Here is a 27,192-nt window from a genome sequence, read left to right as displayed (position 1 = left end):
GTTGGCTTTGTACAAGACAAACATTTATATTGCGCTTTTCTCCTGGCGGACTCTAGCGCCAGAGCTGCAGCCACTAGGACGCGCTCTATAGGTAGTAGCAGTGTTAGGGAGACTTGCCCTAGGTCTCCTACTGAATAGGTGCTGGCTTACTGAACAGGCAGAGCTGAGATTTGAACTCTGGTCTCCTGTGTCAGAGGCAAAGCCCTTAACCATTACACCTTCCAGCCACTATTTAATGTTAACACTTATCACATGTAGTGTAATGACCAGTTTTAATTCGGAATGCATGCAAGCATTAGGTAGCAAAATTGCACGTCTAATAATTCTATGCACACTGCTGGCTCAACTTCTGTTTCTGGTATTTGCAAACAACGTTTGGCATCAAGCAAGTGGACAGTTGACACTAGCAGAGCATCATGCAAACCAAAAGAGAGTGAGTGTGTGTGTGCGCGCGTGTGTGCTCCTGGTTTGACCTACAGAGTCACATGGCCCCTGCCAAATATTTCCAATGTCCCTAATGAGGAGGCTGTGGAGTTGCTACAAAAAAAAAAAAAAAAAAAAAAAAAAAAAAAAAAATTCAACGCAGACTTTGTTTATGAAAGCACCAACTGTAGGTAGCCAAAAATTGCTCTGACTCCACAGCCCTAAGAACACAAAGCTTTGTAGCAGAAGTACAAAGTATTTGTCCGATTGTTATGAGTCTAGCTGGTCTTACAAACGCACTTCAGAAGTTGAACATAGCACTGCATCTGACCAGATCTCCCATGTTATTTGCAGTCATTAATAAAAAGGTAGCCTGCAGGCACTTGAGGGACACTGAATTAGCATGTGGTAGAGCAGGATACAAACTTGTTCACATTTCAGCACCTGCATGAATTGTCAAGATGTTAGTTGAGATCCATTTTATAAAGTTTCTACAACTGTAGAAAAGTACATTTGGGTCAGAATAAAAGAGCACCTGGAGTTTCTTCAATTCACGCCATCAAGAAGGACCACATGGAAGCATTAACTAGAGTGGATAAGAATTACTTTATTTGGACTAAATGGCAAAAGAATAGTTTAAAAATAGGTCTCCACTCCAATAATTTAAGGTTGAAATAAATGAAGCTCAATGATAACAGTCCAGTTTTAGTTGGTCAAGAGTAATCCTGGTGTGGTATGAATGGAAATCAGCAGCAGTTGGTTGTGACAGACGATCCGAGATCCATTACTGTAACAAGAATGTTAGAAAAAGTCTATTAATTGAAATAAAAGCATCAATTATGGCACATTTTGGTCACTGCTTTATCTACATTAACCACTTTCATACCAGCAGTCTGGCCCCTTAAAGGGAAGGTTCAAGCAAAAAAAAAAAAAAAAAATGAGATTCACTTACCTGGGGCTTCTACCAGCCCCATGTAGCCATCCTGTGCCCTCGTAGTCACTCACTGCTGCTCCAGTCCCCCGCTGGCAGCTTTCTGACCTCGGAGGTCAGGGCCACATTGCATACATTTTTACGCATTCCAGCTAGTGCAGGAACAAAAATTTACGCGTTTCACCACTAACGCGTAAAAATGTATGTGTTAATGTTCCTGCACTAGCGGGAATGTGTAAAAATGTACGCAATTTGGCCCTGACCTCCGAGGTCAGAAAGCTGCCAGCAGGGGACTGGAGCAGCAGTGAGTGACTACGAGAACATAGGATGGCTGCATGGGACTGGTAGAAGCCCCAGGTAAGTGAATCTCTTTTTTTTGCTTGGACCTTCCCTTTAACCTCCCTGGCGGTAAGCCCGAGCTGAGCTCGGGCTATGCCGCGCAGGGGGAGATCTCAGCCCCTAGTGGGGCGATTTTCATTTTGTAAATTGCTGTGCGCGCAGCCAGCACTTTGCTAGCCGCGCGCACAGCTTGATCGCCGCCGCTCTGCGGCGATCGGCCGCACGCAGCGGCTGAAGAGGGCCCCCCCGCCAGAGCCCTGCCCGGATCAATGAGTTCCGGGCAGCGCTATGGGCTGGATCGTGTGTCCCTGACGTCAGGACGTCGGCTGACGTCCATGACGTCATCCCGATCGTCGCCATGGCGACAGGAGAAGCCAAACAGGGGAACGCGTTGTATACGCGTTCCCCTGTTTGCTATTGTTGCCGGCGGCGATCGGACTAGAGGGCCACATGCGCCCTCTAGTGGTGTTTCATGTAGCTACCACTCTGGTAGCTTTACATGAAACTTTAAAAAAAAAATATAAAAAAAAATTGGAATTCTGCAATTTTTGCAGAAAAAAATTACCCGCCAAGGAGGTTAAAGAGAATCTGTACTCTAATATTCTTACAATAAAAAGCATACCATTCTATTCATTATTTTCTCCTGTGCCCCTCTGTGCTGTTTCTGCCACTCTCTGCTGCAATCCTGGCTTGTAATTAACAGTTTTAGGCAGTGTTTACAAACAAACTAACCAGCTTCTAATAGGCTCAGCTAAGCATAGTGTGTGAGTCATTCATAGTATGCAGGGGGCCTGCAGAGGGTGTGTATCGCTTCTACCAATCACAAGCAGCCCTGCACATTCCACACAATTAAGCTTTAGCCCGACAAACAGGACAGAGGAAAGATACATTGATTTATTACAGAGACAGTGCAGTTAGGAAAGACTGCAGTAAGCCAGAGCAGATTAGAACAGGCATAGGAACTTATAGGATAGAAGAACTAAGGCTGAAAATTTTGTTACAGAGTCTCTTTAAAGCAGATCTGAGATGAAAATCTATAACAAGTAACTTGTCTATATATCTTATCTAAAGTTTAGATTGTTTACACAGCAAATCTAGCTGCAGCTTTAAAAGAATACAATTATGTCTTCCTGTGATACAATGATAGCAGCCATGTTTGTAAACATTACACAGAGGAAGGCTTATCTGTATCTTGATCACTCAGCCTGTGAAAAGGCCTAATCCCCTATGAAATCAATGCCTAGTAACATCTCCCCCTCCTGCCCAGACTGAGCTCCCATGAGCCCTTACGGCCAAGGCTCTCTGAAAACCTGTGGGCGTGGCTTATTTAGTTTATAGGGAATTAGTATTAAAAAAAAATGTATTTGATTGAGGAATGACCTATAAACAATAGGAAAGGAACAATTATGCAATGAGTAAAAGTTCCTCAGATCCACTTTAAGGACCAGAGACCGTATCAAAAACTGGCTGCTACCAACAATTCATTCTGCATTGCTGCAGTCCCCTTGCAATGCCATCGCTATGGTGGCAGAGCTCTGTGAGCTAGTCAGGAGCAGATTTAATTGGCTCCAGTGATTAACGTGAGCCAATGATATTTATAGATCAATATGATCACGGTCAGGAGAAAATAAAGTAGGCTCCTGACCAACTTAGAGCTTGAAGGGCCTGCGGCAATGGCAATGAGTGAGCGGCATGATGGGGGACTTGTGCGAGCGCAGTACTTGATCTATGCACTAGCAGAAATAAGCTGGCATAAACAGTGCGTAGATATCAATTACTGCGGTCTGGAAGCAGTTAGGTTGCAAGTTTAGTAGTAATCCACTGATCAAAATTCTACTCTGCTGTATATAGCTTTCCAGACCATCAGTGGATCACATAAATCAGCCTTGACAAATTAGCAAAACCATGAAATTGCCATAGCTTTGCCTGAACTTCCATAATCCACATTTAAAAGAGAACTCAGACTAGAAACCAGAGAAACCTGAGTATTTAAGGTACTGTACAGCTGCAATTAACCATCCTGCACAAGCTGCTTATTGTAATTGAAAATTATGCAACAAGCAGAAATTTCATTTGACCCCATCTCAGCATTAACCTACAATCCATCCTGGCAGTGAACACAAGAAAAGCAATGTGTACTCCTTTATTCAAACTGGACAAGCCACAAAGTCTGCTAGACAGAAAGCGCAAGGAGATTTCTTTAGCATCTGAGTGCAAACCATAAAGCAATAGAAAGTTGCTTAAGGTCTATCAATAGATGCACAAATGGTTGAAAGTAGTTATGGAGGTGCACTAATGCCTAGAGGAAGTGGGTGTATAATGGCCATCAGTCGCTTTAAAGGAAGTCTAATTAGAATAGGGATACTATATTTCCTTCCAAAAGCTCAATTCTAGGCACAAACCTTGAATCGAAGCACCTTGCAGAACTTCTTAAAGGACTTACGAGGCCAAAATGGCTAAAAAAAGCCAAGTACCTTTAAGATGTTTAAATGCACGGAGGACACCGTCCGTGCCCTCCGTGCAGTTCCGCCGGGTCCCCTTCCTGTGATCGCCCCCCGTGCCGATCGCGACCCCACAGGCTGGGTCGGGCTCTCGTTCCGCTCCCAATATGGCCGCGGCTGCGCAGTCCGCCTGGCCGCTAGTGCGGCTGCGCAGCTCTACGGCCAACCCCTCCGATCCACGCTACAGTGCGTGGTTCGGGGGGTTGGCCGTAGAGCTGCGCAGCCGCACTAGCGGCCAGGCGGACTGCGCAGCCGCGGCCATATTGGGAGGGGGGGGGGGGGGAGGAGATCAGTGTCATCCAAGCAGGAATTAGTACATGATGCCTTAGGTGATGAGCACTGCTGCCGGGGAGAATGAGCAGAAGGGGGGGGGGGGGGGGGGGTGTTGTGAGCAATACAATCAGACGTCAGGGGATTGCCAAAGAGGAGTGTTTGAGTCATGATTCTCAGTCGAAGCCATCCCATCATCCACCACACCAGCGTGCGTTTGTAGTTTTAGCCATTAGATTAATATATCTATGCATAACAGTACCGGTTACCCAACTAATATGATCTTATGGTTTAGTATCATGAGCTACTCAAATGCAAAATGCACAGCCAGTAGTTACCACCCGAGTCAGAAATTCAGGAGGTATTGGAAGAACAGCAACAGGGTAAGTATTCTCAAAGATATACAATGGCTCCCCTACAAATAAAAAAAAAAAAAAAAAAAAAAAAACACACATCCCTTTGAAGGTTTAAAGTAATCAGAAATAAAACCGTTTAGAAAGAATTCACCCCCAGCTTGCTCCTGCATTCTTCCCAACCACAAAGGCAGACCAGAAAATGTCTCCATTTTAAGGATATTACACTGTGAACATCAACTTACACATTTTTCAATCTCCAGCCCATCTTTGAAGACAATCAAGAAAGGGGTTATTCCATCCTCACGGTAATCCAGTAAAGCCACCATACCACTTGGGTTCATGGATTCACCTGTAAAAAACTGCAACAGTAGCACAGTCAGGATTGTGTATATCAAGAAGGTATGGCATCAAAATATTTGGAGGCACTGATCAGGAAGAAATCCAGACTAGAAACCAGAGAAACCAGAGTATTTAAAAAAGGTACTGTACAGCTGCAATTACTCATCCTGCACACTGCTTATTGTAATTGAAAATTCTGTAACAAGCACAAATTTCATTTGACCCCATCTCAGCATTAACCTACAATCCACCCTGGCAGTGGACACAAGAAAAGCAATGTGTACTCCTTTATTCAAACTGGTCAAGCCACAAAGTCTGCTAGACAGAAAGCGCAAGGAGATTTCTTTAGCATCTCAGTGCAAACCATAAAGCAATAGAAAGTTGCTTAAGGTCTATCAATAGATGCACAAATGGTTGAAAGTAGTTATGGAGGTGCACTAATGCCTAGAGGAAGTGGGTGTATAATGGCCATCAGTTGCTTTAAAGGACGTCTATTTAGGGATACTAGGTTAGTCTAATTAGGGATACTATATTTCCATTAGACCTGGGCTTCTAACAATGCAGACAGGGTGACTTGTTACGGCACACCTTGTATATAACGGGGGGGGGGGGGGGGGGGATATGTAGATTGCCTGGTTGTGCTGATAATCAATTGCCTCTAATGAAGCAGGATAACACGAAACAACCTGTCAGGCTACACTTTATGCAACTTTTATCTGTCATGTCAAGGATGAAATAGGTGACTTTCCCCCAGAATCTTTTGCCTTTTGTTGCACTATTGCATCTTCACGTCAGGAGGCACAGACTGTCAGTCATCTAGTGCCGATCTAGCCTCTCAGGCAGGGAACACACTTGACTGTTTTCATGTGAGTTTTCTGCACAGAAAAACTGAGAACTCATGTTAACCAATGGGCTAGTACGCACTTAATATTTTGTTTACGCGCAGAAAAAAACAAACCTGACATTCTGCATCATGACTGCACATTGTCAGTTTTCTGTATCAATTACATCAGCTGCTGTGAAAACGCGTGTGGCTTGCTGCAGAGAGACACTTTGTGTGCAGAAAAAGTTTGCAGGAAAACTGAAAGACAAGTGTGTTCCCTGCCTTACAGTTTTAGATCCATATACTACTTGGTAAACTTGTTATATAGATTGTGATAAGTAGTGATAAAATTATTGCCAAACAATAGCAATGCTGAAAGGTGAACATGCTTATTTTAAGAAAGGATAAAAACAGCTTGTGAGGTGGTTAATTTGAAGCCATCATCCTAAAAGGCCATATTCAGACCTTTATGTGAGGCAGCAGATTGTGGAAAGACTTGCTTAGCTGCTTTAACGCTATGACCTTAGTTTATCTTTAAACATCTGGCAGATTTTTTTTATGTACAGGTATAGCTAATGCACCATATTGCTGTGCCTCAGTTAATTTCAAAGCTAAGCTATGAATCTGATTAAGTGTTAGATAGTATAGGCCCCTGGTTGGAGACACCCTACTGAAAGGAAATCTTTGACAAACCTGATAATTTTTGAAGTTTGAAAGTATTTGTTTGACTTTCTCTGCTGCGCCACACATGAAAGGCTTCACTCTGTCAGGATTATTGTTCTCAAGTTGAGTTTTGATTCTGGAGAGGGGAAAAAAAAAAAAAAAAAAAAAAGTCAAAATACACAGCCCTAGTCTTAAGGTGGGCACACACAGATAAGTCTTTGGAAAATGAAATATAGACCAATTTTATCCCCATTTATGTAGTATGAGAGCATACTTTACACAGCCTATTCTATTGAGCTGAACTCCCCATCAGATAAAAATCATTGCAAGACGCACATACAAAAAGATCCATTCCTGCAAAATGCATTTAGTCTATGGTATCTGCAGATCTCATACACACCTTGTTTAATGGACAATTATCTGCAGATCAGATCCACCAGGATGGATCTTTGGATCGGCAGATGAATGTCCGTTAAAGTGATCCTTAAGTCAGGAAAAAAAACAAACCAATAAAAAAACCCCACCTTTTACTCACCTGGGGCTTCCCATAGCCCCCTGCAGCTGTCCGGTGCCCTCGCCGAAGAATCATTTGCGTTCCCAGCCTGTAATCTAGCGGAGAAACCGGAAGTGGCTGCCGGCGGGGACACGAGGATCAGAGGGACACGGCGAGGGCACCGGACAGCTGCAAGGCTGGAAGCCCCAGGCGAGTAAAAGTCTTTTTTCCTGATTTAAGGATCACTTTAAACAAGGTGTGTATGAGATCTGCAGATAGACTATGAATGCATTTTGCAGGAATATATAATATTTCATGGAGGTTGTCTTGTCAAAACGCAAGTAAACCTAATGAGTGCAAAATGTCAAAAAAAAAAAAAAAAAAAAGAACTGCTTGGCAGTAGATGTTCACATTCAGGACAAATAGGCTGGCAGGGAAAGGGTTAAATGCATAATAGGGAAACCTGTAGTGAATACTTCAGCTTCCTGCACTCCATTTAAGAGAATGGCAGCTGCCTGTTGATCAAGATGGCTTTGCATCTGGGTCAAAAATTACTAATCAGGAAGAGAAGCAGCAAAACAGCCTAGCAATATATAGAATCAATAAGGGCTTGTTCACACTAGTAGTTTTTTTTTTTATTTTAGTTAAAGTGCTTACACTAGGCTTTCCAATGAGATAGTGCTCATTGGGGTGTTCCGTTTGCTTGCCCCCGACAAAAACGCTGCATGTACCATTTTCAGAGCGATTTGCCCTGAATGGAAAGTATAGGGAAATCGCAAAGTGCTTGAAGAAGCGCTTTGTATAGCAATTTCTACAGTGCTTTAATGAATACACACATTGTATTTATTAATTCCTGGGGCAAAGTAATCACTTCCTGACTTACGGCAGGAAGAGATTTAAATAATTGCTCCGCTAATGCGCTTACAAAAGTGCTTCTAACACGCAGATCATTTTTGAAATAAAAAATCCACGTGCGCACGAGCAGAATGCAATGTGAACGAGGCCCAAGTCTTACTACATTTTCAATAAGCAATTATGTTTGAGCAAGGATTTTTTTTTATATATCTGGAGTTCATAAGAAACACTGCCCTGACTATAGCAAATAAGAGCTTCAATAATGACAAATTGTACGCTTGAAGGGGCAGGGACATCCTAGTGGCATTAATTTGAAAATCGGCGCCAGTACATTTAGGCACAGGATACAGCCGGTATATGGCTGATCCTGCTTTTGCACAAGTCCCGGCCGCATTACCATTACCCCTCCAGGCTGCCATGGATGGTGGGGGATATAATTTGGCTTCCAGCTATTGCTGGAGGCCGAATTATTGTGTTTTGAAAGCAAATTCAGCTCCGTCTGACGGCGCTGACGTTACTGAGCGTCGCTATAGCTGTAATTCCTATTACAGTCTATGGTGGCGCCGGCTGCGTCCAAATCTTCCTACGCTGAAAAGCACTGCTCCGCCTCTTAGTGCGTTTCTTATGATATAATGTATCATATGATTGGTGAAGTTTCAAACCCCAGAGCACATGTGCAATGTAGCATGTACGGGTCAGAGGTCACCGACCAGGAGGCAAAGAATGGCCAAATTGGAGCAGAACGGAGGGGGATGCCGGAGCACAGGAAGTGGTGTAAAACTTTGCATAGCTCCCCATACACATCCTTTCAAATCTCAGAGCCAAGGTATCCTTTCAGTAAACTGTGTGATGCATAATTTGTACAGACTTACGCTTTCAAATACTCCTTAATGTATTGTTTGTAGGACTCCTTAGAGAAGCCAGTTTCCTGGAGTTTGTGATTCATCACTATATCAACCCCACTGACTGTTGTTGCTTCTGAACCTTCATCCTGGTACTCAGCTGATGCATTTCCACCAATCAGAGCATCATCAATGTCACCCTCTCTTCTGGTGATAGTCTAAAATAAAAAAAAAATCAATATGCATACACAGGTGTTAAAGCGTGCCTTTAGAAATATGTGACAGGCATAATTCAAAGCTTTTTCACCTTATTTGTTCCTTTAAGCTCCCAGAGAGCAAAAATGTAATACAATTAAGGTAAGGAAAAGTAATATCGAATTGAAGTTAATCAGGAACAACTTTGAGTGAATATTTTCCTTGTAAATGTGCTGAAAGGTTATTTTATCAGTTAGGTTATAAATAAGTCATGTTTGAGAAGTTGTGTATAGAGCCCAATCATGGGTACATATAGTACCAGTCCTACTTAGGAAGATAGAACACAGGCAGATTCTAAGAATGAATAAACCAGTGCTTTATATTTGCAGTTAAAAAGTCAACTGCGGTGGTAGCTCTCCTGTAAGACCTGGTACACACCATGTAGTTTTCCCCTCAGATTGATTGCTCACAAAGGATAATTTCCAACATGACCAATCAGCTCCCAATCAATAATGGGATCAACTTTGCGCAGTGGTGATCAGAAAATAGATTGTTATAGATCGGGAGCCAATCAGCCCTTGATTCAATCCAGCAGAATGTATGTACCAGGCCGAAAGTACATAGAAGCCAAATCACTTGTATCTAGCTGAACACCCTCTAATGGACCGTGATAAAAAGTTCAAAAAGTGGTTGTGTAGCAGTGAAAAGCACCATAGTGTATGTTACACTGACGTAGCTGCTCCCAGGTCAGACTAACTAGGGCTTTGCACTGCATGTATGTCAGTTCAGGTACGCTACTAACCAGTTAGAGACCCCCGGGGCGGGGCGTAAGCCTCCAGATCCTATCAATGCTTCCCCACCTCCTCCTTCTGCCCCAATGCCTAGTACGCAACATACAATTTTCTGTTCGATTACTTTCTTTAAAGTACTGGTAGAGACTGGTCATTATCTCTGGTGCATGGTCTTCTGGTTATCTCCTGCTGAGTAGAACACCTAATTGCTAGGCAGCTAGATGGTTAGATAGATATTTCCAACATGTTGGAAATTATCTACATGGCATGTAAATCTAACTGAAAATTGTATGGCGTGTACCTAGTATTAAAAAAAGGCACAGCTGACAATTTGTTAGGCTGTTCAATACTTACCTTCCCTGGCTCCAGCAGGTGGCGCTGTTGCGGCTCTCTGCCATCCCAGTTGGGTCCGCTCTACTGCGCAGGCGACTTGTGCCAACTGGGTTTGGCTTATTCCGCCTATGTCGGAGCAGAAAGCCACTACTGCACTGAAGCGGGAAGATAATTTACATCCCCGCAGTTAGGGAAGCTGTATCGCCACTGCCGTGGGACAGAGGAAGACTCAATAGGATCCCCCTCCCAAGGGGAGTACTCCTCAGGACCGTTTTTTTCCTAATACCGATTTTCTTTAATGCAAAATGGATGCATAGAAGTACTATTTGTGCACCAATTGGTACAAATAGGACGTTTAACACCCGTTCTGCTAAAGGGAAGGAACACTAAGCAGAATCGCATATGCGTTTTCCACTATGTGCTATGGAAACCGCATACGAGATTCGGTCTAGTGTGTTCCTACCCAAGGTGTACACATGCCACATGAGCACGCACCCATGTTAACCCCCACAATGGATGGCACCAAGTGGATAATGTCCCTGCATTACTTTTTGTATTTAAAACCAAAATACCATGTTCTCGTAAAATAGGAGCTTATACAAAGTGCACCAAGGCAACCAACATGCTAGTGTTAATGTGCCAACACCCTCAATATGGGAAGTATGCAAAAGCCAAGCTTACCTCGGGTAATGTCTTTTCCAGTAGTCCGAGTGACAGCACCCCTCCTATGAGACTTGTCTCCCTCCTAAACTTTGGACAGGAAGCTAGAAGATACAAATTTGCATAACAGGCAGGCAGGAGTAGTATATAAAGATGTTACCCACCAAAGGTATCCAGTTATAAAAAAAAGACACGGACAACATATGCTGCTGAAACAATACTTTAATTATCCCCTCTAATAGGGTGGGCCGGAGGGGTGCTGTCACTCGGACTACTGGAAAAGACATTACCCGAGGTAAGCTTGGCTTTCCCAGAACGTCCTCCTGACAGCACCCCTCCTATGAGACGATAAACAAGAACATTATACACTAGGGAGGGACTACTGCCTGCAACACTTTTCTTCCAAATGACAGATCAGTATTGGCTAATAAGTTTAGTCTATAATGTTTCACAAACGTATTTTGGCTGGACCAGGTGGCCGCTCTGCAAATCTGCTCTATCGAGGCGCCTGCCCTCTCTGCCCAAGATGTTGATACGCCTCTTGTGGAGTGAGCTTTAATTGAGGTTGGTAAAGGTCTCCCTTGAGCCCGATAAGCCGCAGTGATAGCTTGTCTGATCCATCTTGCAATTGATGGTTTAGAGGCTTGCCTTCCTTTGAATTTCCCCGCAAACAGCACCAACAAGGCATCTGATTTTCTCAAAGATACAGTCCTTTCCAGATAATGAAGGATACACCTTCTAACATCCAAACAATGAAGTTTCTTCTCCTTCTCATTCGTTGGTTTATCACAGAATGATGGCAGAAAGATCTCCTGAGATCGATGAAATTTTGAAGACACTTTAGGAAGGAATGCAAAGTCTGGACGCAGAGTAATCCTATCCTCTGAGATAGTACAATAAGGTTGCTTAATGGATAAGGCCTGAAGTTCGCTGATTCTCCTGGCTGTGGTGATTGCCAGAAGAAAGGCCGTTTTCAACGTCAGAAGTTTATCCGGAATCTGATCCAGAGGCTCAAAGGGATGTTCACAAAGACTCTGCAACACGATATTCAAGTCCCAAGGAGGCACCTTAGATATCACCACCGGCCTGAGACGTTTAATTCCCTGAAAAAAACGAAGAAAAAACTCTTCCTGAGCTAATCTTCTTTCTAAATATACACTTAAAGCTGCTGTCTGAACCTTAAGAGTACTGGCACTTAATCCCATGTGAAATCCATCCTGAAGAAACTCCAGAGCTGAGGCGGAAAGTGTAGGATCATTCTCCTTTCTAGTACACCATTCACAGTAAATGTTCCATGTTTTTTGATAAATCTGCCTCGTAACCTTCTTGCGGGATTGTATTAACGTCTCAGAAAGTCCATCCGAAAACCCCTTTGATTTCAGGATTCCCCACTCAACCTCCATGCTGAAAGGTGAAGGCGCTTGAGGTCCGGGTGAAGAACTGGGCCCTGCGACAACAGATCTGTTCTGAGTGGAAACAATATTGGTTGACATATTGCTAACTTCTGTAACAGAGCAAACCATGGTCTTTTCGGCCAGAAAGGTACTATGAGGATTACTTGTGCTCTGTCCTGCATAATTTTGTTCAGAACCCTTGATATTAGAGGTATTGGAGGAAATGCATACACCAGGTTCAACCTCCACTCTATGGAGAAGGCGTCTATCTGCCACGGATTGTCCTTTGGATACAGGGAGCAAAAGTTTTGACACTTTGAATTTTGCCTCCTTGCGAATAAGTCTACTGCAGGAATGCCCCCTGCCTGACTGATCTGAACAAATACTTCTGGATTCAGAGACCACTCGTCCTGTAATATCGCTGACCTGCTGAGATAGTCTGCTACAACATTGCAAGTCCCCTTCAGATGAATCGCCCTGATGGAAGATAAGCTGTTCTCTGCCCAATGCAGAATTCTTGCTGTCTGAGACCACAACCGAGGACTTCTTGTCCCTCCCTGATGATTCAGGTAAGCCACTACACTGCTGTTGTCGGACCTGATCAGGACGTGACAGTGCTTGATCTGATCCTTGAAGAATTGAAGGCCTCTCCATACTGCTTCCAGTTCTCTGCTGTTGGAGGATCGTCTTGCCATTGTACTGGACCACTGACCCTGTGCTGGAAGAGAGTCCATGTGAGCGCCCCACCCCCATGTACTGGCATCCGTCGTTATGATTCTTTGAACTGGAAAAAACCACATGCGACCTTCTGACAGGTGAGACAGTTCCTGCCACCAGTTTAATGACACTTTTACACTGTATGGGATCAGAATCTTCCTTTCTAGGGCTGAAATAGTCCTGTTCCAGCTCCTTAATATCCACAACTGCAGGGTCCTGGCATGGAATTGACCCCATTGTACTGCAGGGAAGACTGAGCTTAACAGACCGAGTAATGCCCTGGCTTTTCTTATACTGATGGCTCTTGATTCCTGAAAAGAAAGAACAGAATTAAGTACTGCCGAAATTTTCCTTTCTGGGAGAAAAACTCTTTCTTGGCGGGAGGAAAAAAAAATAAATCCCAGATATTCCATAGACTGGCTGGGTATTAGTGCAGATTTTGACCAGTTAATTAACCAGCCTAAAGACTCTAGACTGTCAATGCATAATTTAACCTGATCACTTACAGACTGTAAAGAATTACCCCAAATTAGTAAATCATCTAGGTAAGCAATGATGTTAATGGATCTACACCTTAAGACTGCCAATACTTCTGCCATCACCTTTGTGAACAGCCAAGGGGATGAAGCTAGCCCAAAAGGTAACACATTAAATTGGAAATGTCTTACCTCTTCTTGAAGGTGAATTGCAAATCTTAGGAACTGCTGGGACTCTAGATGGACTGGCACATGCAGGTAGGCATCTTTGAGGTCCAGAGAAGCTAGAAAACAGTCTTTTTGCAACAGGGTTATTACAGAATTCACATTGTCCATTCGAAACTTCCTGTATTTCACGGCCTTGTTCAACCCCTTTAAATTTAGAATAAATCTGAAGGCTCCCTGAGGCTTTTTTATCAGAAAAACTGGTGAGTAGAACCCTTGGCCTCTCTGGCAGGATGGTACTTCTCTGATCACTCTTTTCTCCAGAAGGGAACCACTTCCTCCTGTAACGCCTCTCTTTGGTCTGTTGACCTTGGTTGCGGAGTTACCACATACTGCTGGGGTGGGGGATATTCGAATTCTATTCTGTACCCTTCCAATATTATTTTCAAGAGCCACTGACTTGTGAACCGCTGGCACCACGTTTCGTAGTAGTGGGAAAGCCTTCCCCCTACTGGAATACTGGCGTCATTGCTTATTGGGTTGGTTGGGCCGGGGAAAAAGAGCCTTCCCTTTTTGGTTTCTACTTGGAATCCACTTTTTCCTAGGTGGGATCTTTGCCTCAGGTTCCCTGTTGCCACTGCGAGCTGGGCCCTTGTACTGAAAAGCTCTCTTTTTTGTCGGAAAATTTTTCTTATAGTCTGAGGTTCTTTCTAGCGTCTGGTCTAGCTTTGAACCAAATAACAGCTCACCTTCACAGGGTAAACCACATAACTTGGAGCGAGACGAATTGTCCCCCTGCCAAGTCTTCACCCATATGCCTCTCCTTGCCGAGTTAACAAGGGCAGTTGTTCTGGCTGTTAATTTAACCGTATCATCCGCTGCATCTGTTAAGTAATTAGTAGCATTAAATAAATTTGGAAAGTCCTCTAAAATCTCTTCTCTGGGCACCCCCGAAGCTATCTTAGACTGAGTCTGCGTGAGCCAAGCTTTAAGGGATCGTCCCACTGCCGTGGATGCCACTGCTGGCTTAAATGTTAAAGATGCTGACTCCCATGCCCTACGCAACAGATTGTCCATCTTCTTATCAATCGGGTCTTTTAAATTGCCAAAGTTCTCAAACTGCAAATCGGATCTTCTGGACACCCTTGAAAACGATGGGTCCAGTTTGGGAACCGGACCCCAGAATTTTTGATCATCAGGACTGAAAGGATAACGACGAGAAAGAGACTTGGGCCAAAACGCCCTCCTTTCAGGGTCATCCCACTCCTTCCCAATCATTGACTTTAGAGAGGAATGGACTGGGATGAAGCAATTCTGGGGTTCCGCCAAACTCACGTACATCTGATCCAAGGGGGTCAAGGATTTTCGCTCCACTGTTATACCCATAGTGCTCTGCATAGCAGACAACAAGTCCTTCATTAAGTTAGGTGCAAAAGCGAACTTCTGAGGAACCTCTGGGTTCTCCTCCTCTTCTCCAGAAATTTCCTCTAAAGATGAAATTTCTCCTTCCTCTCCTGATAATTCTGAATCCCCTGACTCATTATCCTTCCTTTTACGTTTAGCTGCAATTTGATGCGGTGAAGTGGGAACCTGTAAGGCTTCCCCCACCTCAATCACCAGGGCTGGAGGATTTCCGTCTAAAGGAGCAGGTATAGCACCAGTAACAGAGGCTGAAGTAGAAGGAACTGCAGACTCCGCCAATGTAGAATCCTTTATCTCTTTAATGGCCGAGGCCATCTCAGACCGCATCCACCCCATCAAGTCCTTAAACACCACTGGGGATTCCTCTTTGACTACTTTCTCTCTACATGACTGGCAAAGTTTCTTTGTAGAGGAAGAATAGAAGCGTGAGTTACACATAACACAGCGTTTCTCAGTTCTGCCCGAAGCTTGTCCACCTTGAGTTTGCTGAGACACCGATTTCTCCTTATCACTTTTTGAGGGTTTAGGCTAAAAAAGAAATAAAGAGACTATCAGCCTTACAAGGTGGACCCAGACACTTACAAACAGCCCTCTCAAAGCCTGATAACCTCTAGCTCACCAGAGAGGGGATAGCGCCAGACTCCGCAGAAGTCAGAGGAGAAGGGCCTACAGCGTCCTCCATGATCACCGACAGCAATGGTGATCGTGGCTCAACATATACATATATATACCTCTCGGAATTACCTGCAGCTGAAGTCAATTTTCTTTCCCCGCCGCGGCCCCTGCCGCTGCCGTCAGCTGACACGTCATGCGGGACGCATGCGCATGACGTCACATCCGCCCGGAACTTCCGGTATGCGCTCCTGCCGCCATAAAGCTTCTGCATCTCTGGGAGAAGCCTCCTCCACGCTGTGCGCTGGACCAGCCGAGTCCCCTGCTCAGCCTTAGTATGCCCGCGCTGCACCGCTGCCCTCGCCGCCTGACGTAGTAGCACTGGAGACCTCTCAAAGCGTCCCGTCCGGGACAGGAAAAACAACTGGATACCTTTGGTGGGTAACATCTTTATATACTACTCCTGCCTGCCTGTTATGCAAATTTGTATCTTCTAGCTTCCTGTCCAAAGTTTAGGAGGGAGACAAGTCTCATAGGAGGGGTGCTGTCAGGAGGACGTTCTGGGAAATGTAGGTTAGTTCTTACACACCTTTCCTTCAACTTCAAAACAAAGGCCTTCGTTAACTTCCTTGATTTTGTAGATGTCTGAGAACATTTCATCTCCTAAAAACAAAAAAACAAACCATTACTTAAAGGGGAGAAAACAAACACTCAAAATCCAGCAGAATATATGCAAACCACCCAAAAAGGATCGGATTACAACACTGATTTTACTATATTAACCTACAAATCACCCAGGAAGTGAATGCAGGAAAAGCAATGTGTACTCCTTTATTCAAACTGTTCAAGCCACAAAACCTGCTAGACAGAAAGCGCAAGGAGATTTCTTTAGCATCTCAGTGCAAACCATAAAGCAATATAAAGTTGCTTAAGGTCTATCAATAGATGCATTAATGGTTTAGAGTAAAATGTAAGATGCACTAATGCTCAAGGGAGATATGCCTGCCATCTTGGTGTGTTAAAGGACTTACGAGGCCAACATATACCCAAAAATATAAAAAATAAAATGTAAAAAGTGAAGTACCTGCGTCTCTTTAATAGACACGGAGGACGCCATCCGTGCCCTCCGTGTCGTTCCGCCGGGATTTAATAGCCCCTTGGCCGGTCACGACTGCAGGGCCCAGGTCGGGCTCTCCTGCCTCTGCCAACATGGCCGCCGGAGCTGGTCACGGCTGCGCAGCTGCGGCCAGCTCCGGTGGCCATGTTGGCAGAGGCAGGAGAGCCCGACCCGGGCCCTGCGGTCGTGACCGGCCAAGGGGCTATTAAATGGCAGGGACCTGGCGGAACGACACGGAGGGCGCCCCCCGTGTCTATTAAAGAGACGCAGGCACTTAAAGGGAAGGTTCAGGGAGGGGATTCAAAAAATAAAAATAAATTTCCACTTACCTGGGGCTTCCTCCAGCCCGTGGCAGGCAGGAGGTGCCCTCGCCGCCGCTCCAGTAGTTCTGCGCATGCGCAGTACAGCCCGGCGGACGTCCGATGACGTCAGCGCGCCGGCGTGGGACGCAGAAGTCCCAGGAAATGGAGCGCAGAAGAGCCCGACCTGGCCAGGTCGGGCACCGGAGACCACCGGGAGCGGCGGCGAGGGCACCTCCTGCCTGCCACGGGCTGGAGGAAGCCCCAGGTAAGTGGAAATTTATTTTTATTTTTTAAATCCCCTCCCTGAACCTTCCCTTTAACCTTTTTAGCTTTTTTTTGGTATATGTTGGCCTCGTTAGTCCTTTAAAGGTATAGTTTGTTTTTTTTTTAAATCCCAATTCCAGACAAAAAAAAAAAAAATAAATCTGTGTAGACCTCATGTTGATCTTTACTTAGCCAATATATAGGAGCTAACAGATGTCACATCAGGTACAAAAATATCTCGACAAGAGCCCTTGTGTGTCAAAGCGCAACTGTAAGGCATAAGATCAAAAATCAGTTTTTTATTTTTATCTGGTAAACAAGTACTGTAATTAAGATGCTAACCAGACAATTCAAACGTTTAAATAACTTTTCTTGTTGATAAATTATTCCCCAGTTTACCTGACTTATTTGGTACGCGCAAAGGAAGTTGCAGGGCATGCTGGGTTGTCCTTTTTTGCCTCTACTTTCCCCTCAGACTTAATTAACACAGCCTGACTGGCTGAAGCCTCTTTCCCTCTGGGTTTCCCCTCCCACACCTGTTCCTCTGATTGGCCAATATTTCTCATACTGAGACAGTGCACTTTCAATAGAGGGCGGGCAATGCATACACAGACAGGGGAGTAAGGGAAGAAATGACATCAGGATTGGCTTCAAAATAGCCAGTTAGAGACTCTCGCAAGTCTCAATTCGCTTTTTAACCTGTATGCACGTTAAGCCCCAAAAGCCTAGCTAAACTGCTGCTATCCCGCAGCAAAACGAGGTGTTAATCCCCCCCCCCAAATCCGCTCCATGGCGCCCGGGGAGCGCTTCCCGAGTGAGGCAGAGCTACAGCCATAAGCTCTGCCTCAAGCGCGCCAATCCCCCCTCCTCTCAATCTGCCTTCACAGAGCGGGGCAGGGAGAAGCGGAGAGCCGTGCTGCGATTGACACGCATGGAGGCAGAGCTGCGGCTCATAGCTCTGCCTCCATGAGCAGCAAAATCCACGACCAATAAAGTAGTGGATTTTGCAGGGGGGATTGGGGGTATTAACCCCTCATTTTGCCACGGGGATGCAGAGTTTTAGATAGGGCTATTAGGTTAAACACATTTAATAAGGTTTTTTTTTTATAGACACTTCAGTGTCACCACTGGAGGATTATCCCCAGTTCCATACACAGCATCCATGATAAACTGAGAATGGAAAAGCTATTCTGGAATTACATAAGTTGCAGTAAAAAAACCAAAAAAACAATTATATTGCGCTTTTCTCCTGGCAGACAAAGCGCCAGAGCTGCAGCCACTAGGACACGCTCTATAGGCAGTAGCAGTGTTAGGGAGAATTGCCTAAGGTCTCCTAGGTGCTGGCTTACTGAACAGGCAGAGCAGAGACTCGAACCCTGGTCTCTTGTGTCAGAGCCCTTAACCATTACACCATCCAGACCAAAAAACCCACAAGGATAGAATTTGATCCTTCAGGTGACACTGCAGGCCCCAATTCTGTACTGACATCACTAAGCAACAGCCAAGCACATCTTATCTCAACAAAGGTTGAACTTGGACTGATATCTTCTTTCAACCAAACTATGCAAGTATAACCTCCTCGACCCCACCCTTGCTACGCATGGACTCCCAGAACACATCAAACAAGAGCTTGCCATTCCAGAGGGTACCAACAGCATTGGTGGATGCAAGGAAACAGAAAGCCTGTGGAAAATTCATAGACATTCTGCTTCCTATGCAAGCATCCATCTTGTGTTCCAGCCCACCTTGAGTTTTCTTTTAAAGCTACCTTGGGACACCTGTACTGATGCCAGAATCCTGACCAAGACAGCCCTAGCACCCCTCCATAGCAAGACACTTTGCTAGACTATACCAACAAAGCCCAGCAACAGTAACTGTGTTCAAACCCGAACTAGAGCTGACTGCAGCACAACTAGTACAGGTAGTCCCCAGTTAACAAACGAGATAGGGACTGTAGGTTCATTCTTAAAGAACAAGCGACACCCATGCTATCCTAGTAATATAAAAAAAAAACATAGGGCTCTATTCTCAAAGAGCAAACATTTCCGCAAAATTTTACCGCTATATTTCCGCCAGCGGTAAACCCCGAATTTTTTCCACATTCACCAATATTTTCCGCATGCGGGAAAAAAAAGATGCGGAAACAGCTATTCATGCGGGAATCATGCAGTAAAAAGGTCGCATGAAAAAGTGTTAAAAAAAAAAGACCACTTTACTTACGGTAAAGTCTTTTCCAGTAGTCATGAGGACAGCACCCCTGGATGAGACTGGTCTCCCTCCCCACTGTGGACAGGAAACTGTTAAAAGAAGAATTTGCATAAGCAATAGGCAGCCACATATAAGATACTACACCTGCCACAGTACCTCAGTTAATAAAAAAGATGACACGGACATTTAATGATGCTTACACAAACTTATTTCTCTCTCCTACCCAAATAAGGGCGGGTTGCAGGGGTGCTGTCCTCATGACTACTGGAAAAGACTTTACCGTAAGTAAAGTGGTCTTTCCCAGAACGTCATTTCGGACAGCACCCCTGGATGAGACGATATACAAGAGTTAAAAACCTTAGGGTGGGACCACAGCTTGCAAAACTTTCCTTCTGAAGCATAAACCTGCAGACAGATACATTAAGGCGATAGTGCTTTACAAACTTATTGTGACTTGACCAGGTCGCAGCTCTGCAAATCTGATCTATAGAGGTCCCTGCCCTCTCTGCCCAAGAAGTCGAAATTCCTCTTGTGGAATGAGCCATGATAGAATTGAATTGCTCCCCCTGTGTCTGATATGCTAATGAAATAGCCCAAACAAATGTATAATCTGTGTAGGATTTAATTAAGGAAGATTTTTCCCAATCAATGATCCAACCTAGATCTTGTAGTAAGACTATTGTCGTAACAATCTGATCTCTTACCGAATTGGGAGATGTCCCCCAAAACAGAAATTTAAGGTAACCCAAAATGTTAACCTTTCTCTGTCTAAGTATAGCTAGAACCCCAGACATTACCTTCATAAACAACCCTGGAGCTGAGGATAATCCGAAGGGCAAAGCATTAAACTGATACATTCTTACCTCTCCCTCCATTTGGAAGGCAAACCTTAAGCATTATTGAGAAGCCAGATGTATCGGTAATTGAAGATACGCATCTTTTCAGTCTAGAAAGGCTTGGAAATCATCCTTCTGTAAGAGATGAATAATAGATCAAATCCATCCTGAATCTTCTGTATTTTACCTTCTGGTTTAGACTCTTTAAATTTAGTATGAACTGATAATTTCCCTGTAGCTCCTTTACTAGACAAAACACAGGGTAATAGAATCCCTGTCCTCTGACATTTCGGTACTTCTCGAATTACCCTTTTTTCTAAACAGGGAAAGGACTTTCGATTGTAGGGCTGAAAACTTTATTTGGTCCTGCAAACGGGGAGTAATGCAAAAGCTCTTAAAAGGAGGCTGGCTGAACTCTATTCTGTATCCCTCCAAAAAAACACCTTAAAGGCTCTTTCCCACTAAGACGTTGCGTTAGATGCGACGCTAAGGTCACATAACGTGCCCCCAACGCAACCCATGTGAGCTTTGAAGTTGGATGCTATTTAGAGCCACGTTATGCGTCTCCTGATGGGTCTGTGATGCGTACTTTTTGACGCCTACTATCGGACGAAAACGGCGCATGCGGCAAAAGACTGTGGAGAGCACGTGATCGGAAAACTCCGCATCACCTGCCAGCCAATAAGCGGCCGCTCCAGGACGTTAACACTGCAGTGCATATTAATTAGTCATGTGGCTGGCCACAACAGCGGACTCTCCTTCTGCAAGAAAAAACAAAAAACACACATTATTGAGCATATGCAAACAGTCTAATGCGGCTAAAACCGTGTATAACGCACAGCATGATGCACTTTCTTTAAACGTCCAGCGTTAGAGTGTAACACAACGTGGGCACTGTGAACAGCCCATTGATTTTTCATTACTGTGAGCTGGGCTGCGTTACAAGCTGCTCTAACCTGCGCCTGTAACGTCCCACTGTGAAAGAAGCCTAAATAACCAATATTTTGTGCACTGTAGTTGCCAGGTTTTGAAATTTGCAATTCTCCATCTCACTGGAATACTAGCGTCATTGCTTATCTGACTTCTTGGTAAAAGTGAAGTTGGACTTAGGGCCGGTTCACATTACAAACGCGGACGGCCACGCATGCGGAACGCAACGCGTACGAACGCACGCCATCCGCGTTTGCATGCGTTGCGTGGCTGATCCCATCACTGAAAAGTAAATGGGACAGCCGCGCGTTTTTGCTAAATCTGCGTGCAGCATGCGTTCGGAACGCATGCAGTGTGAACATCAGACAGTGCACTCTATGCACTGTCTGATGTCGTGCGTGTTGGCCTTCTGCACGCGTTTCCAAAACGCAGCTGGAAACGTGTGCAGTCTGAACAGGCCCTTAGGCTTCTGTGACTTGTAGAGAGCCCATCTCCTGCCCTTAGAGGACTAGGGATCTGACTTATTCTTAGAAGGAGGGACGAAAGGACCGTTTACTTTGAAAAGGTCCTTTCTTAAAGGAATACTATCGATACCCAAGTGTTTTAAAATGACAATGTACAAATAATGTCTAAGTTGCTGTGTAAACATTTTCCTACTTTTCATGTTAAATATCAGAGGCAAAAGCTGTAATTTACTGAGGGTAGGATTAGCTATATTGGGACAAATCAATTGCAGAAGGGGTGTCTACTTCAATGCACAGCCAGAGTTGCATATCGGACTACAGAAAGCAAATATCAAACAAACTCTGAAAGCAAAAAAACAGTATGAAAAGCTGTAACAATTAGTTACATTTCCTCTGCTCTCTACAGACACTTCAGTCCGAAACAGGACACAGAAGCTGCAGCTGTTCTCTCTGTCACACACAGTTACACAGAGTTATCTGATCAAGTGTGAGGGAAATTTCCCCTCTCCTCATGGCTCAGAGTCAGTTTTGTCAGTAAAGTTTGAAAGCATTTTGATAACAGTAAACAAAGAGGTTGCTACTAAAATGTATACACCAGTACTTAGCAACACTTCCCAAACAATTCCTGTGTCAATTGAAAATATGTGAATCGATAGAATTCCTTTAACAGGAATACCTTTTCTTTTTTTTTTTTTTTTTTTTTTTTTAATGTGTGTCTGCCGTTCTGTCTAGAGGGTTGTCTAACTGACTCAAACAGCAGACCCCCTTCACAAGGTACACCACATAACTTGATTTTGAAGAATTGTCATCATTCCAAGTTTTTACCCATACACCTCTTCTGGCTGAATTAACTAATGCCGTAGTTCTGGCCATAAGTTTAACCGTATCATCTGAAGCGTCCACTAGATAATTGGAAGCATTCCAAACTTTAGGGAAATCATTCAAAATTTCCCAGAAAAGCTCAAAAAAGTAGGTCAGTTTTGTTTGATACCCTTGAAAAATATGGATCTAATTTAGGCGGGGTTCCCCAAAACCCTGATCTTCAGGAGAAAAACAACATTTAGATAATGATCTGGGCCAAAAAAAAAGCAAAACTTTTCCTAGATTATCCCACTCCTTAATCCTAATCTTAAGAGTAGAATGGACTGGAATAAGCCGAGAATGAGGATCCGCCAAACTCTCATACATTTGATCCAAAGGTGTCAAAGATTTCTGCTCAGACTTAATACCTATTAGTAAGTCTTTCATTAATTCAGGAAAAAAACATTGCGGTTAGGGCTCTTTTCTACTATGAAATGCGATCGCAACCGCATTTGCGATCCCAATCGCACTTCAATTTCCACTATGCGATTGCGCTACTATACTTATAGTACAGCTCAATTGCATACAATGCAGGAGGATGACGATTGTGCTTTGTCCAAATCGCATCGCAATCAGATTGCACTAATGGAAATTGCTGCTGCAGTTTCCATTAGTTTAACGTACCTCGTGATCAGAATCAAATCGTAACTCGCAGAGTAATGAAAAAAAAGGCCCTTAGTCAGTTTTACTCAAATCTTCCTCCTAGTTTGATACATTTTCTCTGTGCAGAGAGAGTTACTATAAAGGAGGCAGCCCCAGCATTCCTTTACATGTGCATTTTTGTTTAAATTGCCTCTCCTTGCCCTGAATCTGTCTAGTTCTTTTAAACAATCTATTTAATTGCTGCAGCTTAGAAGAACTTCAAGAATGTTACACATGCAGGCTTTCTGATGTGAAATTTATCTGAAAACAGGTACCCAAGGGGTTAAAAACACAGCCTGGGTATTCCGGGATGCAGTTTGTTCTGCTCTCACTGCAGCTGCCTGGGAGGTCTGTCTTTAACCTTCAGTGACCTGTGTTGTGATAATCTCCGCACAAGGTGTTAATTTCTGGCACCTGCTCAGGAATTATAAATTTTCATGCGGACACAGGTTTTATGAATGCACAGTTTACTAAATGGTGGGTAAAGTCAGCTGTTTTGAGCATTACCGCATGCAGGAATGCTCAATAAATAGAGGCCTATGTCTCTTGGAAGCAGGAGGCATAGTTAGAGGTGCAGACAACATAGGAGATGATGGATTAGCTATAACAGGTAGATAAGCCATAGCAGTACTAGTCCCAGGCCCATCTGAAGCAGCTGAGGCGGTAGAAGCAATAGCAGAATCTTTAATTTCCTATTGCTGTGGACCTTCTCTGTACAATACTGGCACAATTTCCATTCAGAGTTGCCAATCCATGCTGACTGGACTGAGTAGAAGATTTTTCAGACTTTTCAACCTTCTCAGTCTTATGTCTTTTGGGGTATAAAACATAATAAACGATAGCCAGCCATTAGACAAATCCCTCTATACATAACATACATCCAGCCAAGCAGAAGAAACATAATCACATCTACTTGCCAGAGAGGGATCCTGGGCAGATTCAGCAGATTGTGCAGGAGCTGACCCAGAGGCGTCCTCCATGATCTCAGCCACAAACCAGAGTGCATCATGGACTCTACAAACTTATACCTGTGCTGCTGATTTGATGCAGCTGATCCAATTATGCATGCGGCCCCTGCCGGCTAAGCATATGCTTAATCAGCTTCTTACCTTAAGGAATCAGCTGTATGCCGATTCCTAATCACCGCCGCGGCCCCTGCCGCCCGGCTCAGACTTCAGATCACGCGGGACGCCAGCGCGTGACTACCTCCGGTTCAACCGGAAGTGAACTCTCTCCAATGCACGCACCTGCGCGCATAAAGTTGCTGCCTCCAATGGAGAAGCCTCCTCCACGCTGCAGGGCTCCGACTGTTCACTGAACAGTGCTGCTTGGAGCCCTGGAAAACGCTGCCCCTGCCGCCTGACATGGATGGCACTCCTGGAGACCTCTCCCATGCATCCCGTCCGGGACAGGAAACTAAACTGAGGTACTGTGGCAGGTGTAGTATCTTATATGTGGCTGCCTATTGCTTATGCAAATTCTTCTTTTAACAGTTTCCTGTCCACAGTGGGGAGGGAGACCAGTCTCATCCAGGGGTGCTGTCCGAAATGACGTTCTGGGAAAATGAAGTCAAGCAAGCACAGCCCTTAAGCCTCCAGACTTCATTAAAGTCAATGGGATGCGGAATATATCACCTACTATCTGTAGGTGATAAAAATCGGTAAATAACGACAAAATGATGCGCCTGAAGATTTTTGAGAATTGTTTTATTGCAGAAAATACCGACTTTTGCGGAAATTTTTCCGCATGAATCCCGCACTTTTTCCGCATGCGGAAAAAACATGCGGAACACTTTGAGAATGTCAACTTGGCAGTATTTTGGTCGCAAACTTCCCACATGTACTTTACCGCATGCGGGAAGTCTTTGAGAATAGAGCCCATACAAGTAGATAATACTTCTACTTACATAACAGATGTATTGTGTTATCCACGTAATTATTCCTGTGAGTTTTATAGGAAAAGCAGAAAATCCTATTGCAGGCAGCGGCCATTTTGCCAAGCTAATGCTGACATCATATTCTTCCTGACTTGTTTTCCCCCCTCCCTTCTCTTGCTCATTGTGTATTCATTAGCTGCCCTCCTCCCAGAGTATTTTTTTTAATTTACACATCCAAATCACTGAGTCACCTCAGCCTTGCTTGTAAACACAAGTGATCAGCTAGGCAGGGAAAGAAATGGAAGAAGAATATAGATAAAAAGAACTCCCAGCATTCATCTTTTTGGCACTAGGACCAGTGCTTCTAAAGTATGTGATAACTCCAAGCCATAACAGCAGAAAAAGTTTTGAATGCAGGATTAGCATCTTTATCACTTAATACACAGACCAGTTGTTGAAATTTGATTTTATATGGTGACAATACCGATTTAAGTCAGAACATTGTGCCATCTGCCCCCTGTACCTCCAGTGTCCCCCTGTGTACCTGCTTATACAAGTTTAAAAGCCTTTCTTTGAATTTTTTTTTACAACTATTTTCTCAGAAACAAGTTTAAATTTGAAAATGTTTTGACTTGTTCCCATGGTAACAGAATCCATGCTGTTCATATCAGTGGGACATTCGAAAGTAGGGGGGGGGGGGGGGGGACTACCTGTACTTGCTCACATTGAATGCTAGCATAGGTATAAGGTTTAATCAATCTTTTCAAGTAAACTGATTGTGGCACACAGTAGTAAATTTGTATCTCCTTCCTGCTCAATTAATGGTGCAGAAGTGATCATCTCCATTTGTCCTGGTCTCGTCTCAGTTGCTTCCTGGTCAACTATACGTAGCAAAGGCGTAAAACATGATCACATCCAGACACTTACTAGTCAGCAATCAAACTGAGAATCTGCTTTAAAAGCAATTTCCACACTAAAACTTTTTGCAAATAGATTATACTGCTTGTTTAATGTTACATTCACCCTAGTGCCAGAGAGCACAAATAAGCAATATGTCACCATATATACTCCAGCATTTTTGTATGGCAATTATCCTTTCTGGAAAATATCCACATTGCAAAACCAACTAGGCACTCCAAGCACATCCAGGCATGACAGCAATCAAACACCAGTGTTGATGCAATAGAAAGCCACCATCCTTATTTTCCTCAGCACTAGCTTGTGCCCCATGAGCAAGTTACCTCTCCACCCATAGGAGTGGTTCCCTAGAGCTGCATAACATTAGCAGCCAGCCCAAGACTGGCAGCAGGGAAGCCATTGCACAAGCACTGCTGAAGCCTCTGCCACATATGGGCATCCGTAATAAACTTCTATGCAGAACTCCTCCCCCAACTCTACCTGGCGACGCCCCTCGCCCCAGCAGCCGCATCTTCCCGCCCATTTTCCGGGATAACGAAGTTCCCATACGTCACAGCAGTTTCTAGCAGTGACGATAACGTGCCGCATTGCCCATCTGCGAGGCCTAGCCATGTGTCTGCCCGGGCGGCCCCGCACATGCGTGGGACAGCCTAAACGTGCCGGGTAGGAAATGGCGCCCTGTACTCAGTGACTTAACACAGCGCGCTACATCCTCCCCTCCCCCGCCACATAGAATGGACCAGCCCTGGGCCGCGAATCCGCCTGCGCTTACACAAGGCGAGGTACCACGAGCCGCACGCTCACCGGACTCAGCGGCGGCAGCCCCCTACCCCGAACGGCTGACTACTCACCGGAGATGATGTCCCTGTAGATAATCATGACGGCGGATACGGACTGGGTGGTGGCGTCCCGGAGGGTCTGCGGGAGCTGCTACGCCGGCTAAGGGTGGAGAGAAAAAAGGAGCGAGTCACCGCCTCACTTGCTTCATATAGGGGCGGCGCGCATCCGTGACGTCTACTGAGCATGCGTAGTTCATCCTGGAGAGGCCCGCTAGCTGGACGGGGAGAGGGAGGGGTTCGTGCACTGCACTTGCCCCACCTCTCTGCGCTACATGCTGGGCTGTGGCTTGTTCACGTGTCTTTGGCGCCATCTGCGGGATATTTTGGAGATTAAA

General features: G+C 44.6%; 1 protein-coding gene and 3 non-coding genes across 4 annotated transcripts; all 4 read right to left on the bottom strand.

Moving 5' to 3' along the window:
- Positions 1-1,010: 1,010 nt before the first annotated feature.
- On the bottom strand, positions 1,011-26,990 carry TPT1 (tumor protein, translationally-controlled 1). The gene is made up of 6 exons (XM_068267759.1): positions 26,870-26,990; positions 16,190-16,263; positions 8,866-9,053; positions 6,676-6,781; positions 5,063-5,179; positions 1,011-1,210 (listed from the first exon to the last, which is right to left on the bottom strand). The coding sequence occupies exons 1-6, from the start codon at positions 26,895-26,897 to the stop codon at positions 1,208-1,210; spliced, it is 516 nt and encodes a 171-aa protein (XP_068123860.1). The 5' UTR covers positions 26,898-26,990; the 3' UTR covers positions 1,011-1,207.
- Positions 3,825-3,956, bottom strand: LOC137555103 (small nucleolar RNA SNORA31). The gene has a single exon (XR_011027802.1). It is a non-coding gene; the product is annotated as a small nucleolar RNA SNORA31 (small nucleolar RNA).
- On the bottom strand, positions 5,436-5,567 carry LOC137555104 (small nucleolar RNA SNORA31). Its single transcript, XR_011027803.1, has one exon. It is a non-coding gene; the product is annotated as a small nucleolar RNA SNORA31 (small nucleolar RNA).
- LOC137555105 (small nucleolar RNA SNORA31) lies at positions 16,420-16,551 on the bottom strand. The gene has a single exon (XR_011027804.1). It is a non-coding gene; the product is annotated as a small nucleolar RNA SNORA31 (small nucleolar RNA).
- Positions 26,991-27,192: the final 202 nt, after the last annotated feature.

This window comes from Hyperolius riggenbachi, chromosome 2 (genome assembly GCF_040937935.1).
Source record: "Hyperolius riggenbachi isolate aHypRig1 chromosome 2, aHypRig1.pri, whole genome shotgun sequence".
Lineage (NCBI taxonomy): Eukaryota > Metazoa > Chordata > Amphibia > Anura > Hyperoliidae > Hyperolius > Hyperolius riggenbachi.
The sequence above is the reverse complement of the archived record's forward strand: the minus strand, read 5'-3'. Positions and strand labels throughout refer to the sequence as shown.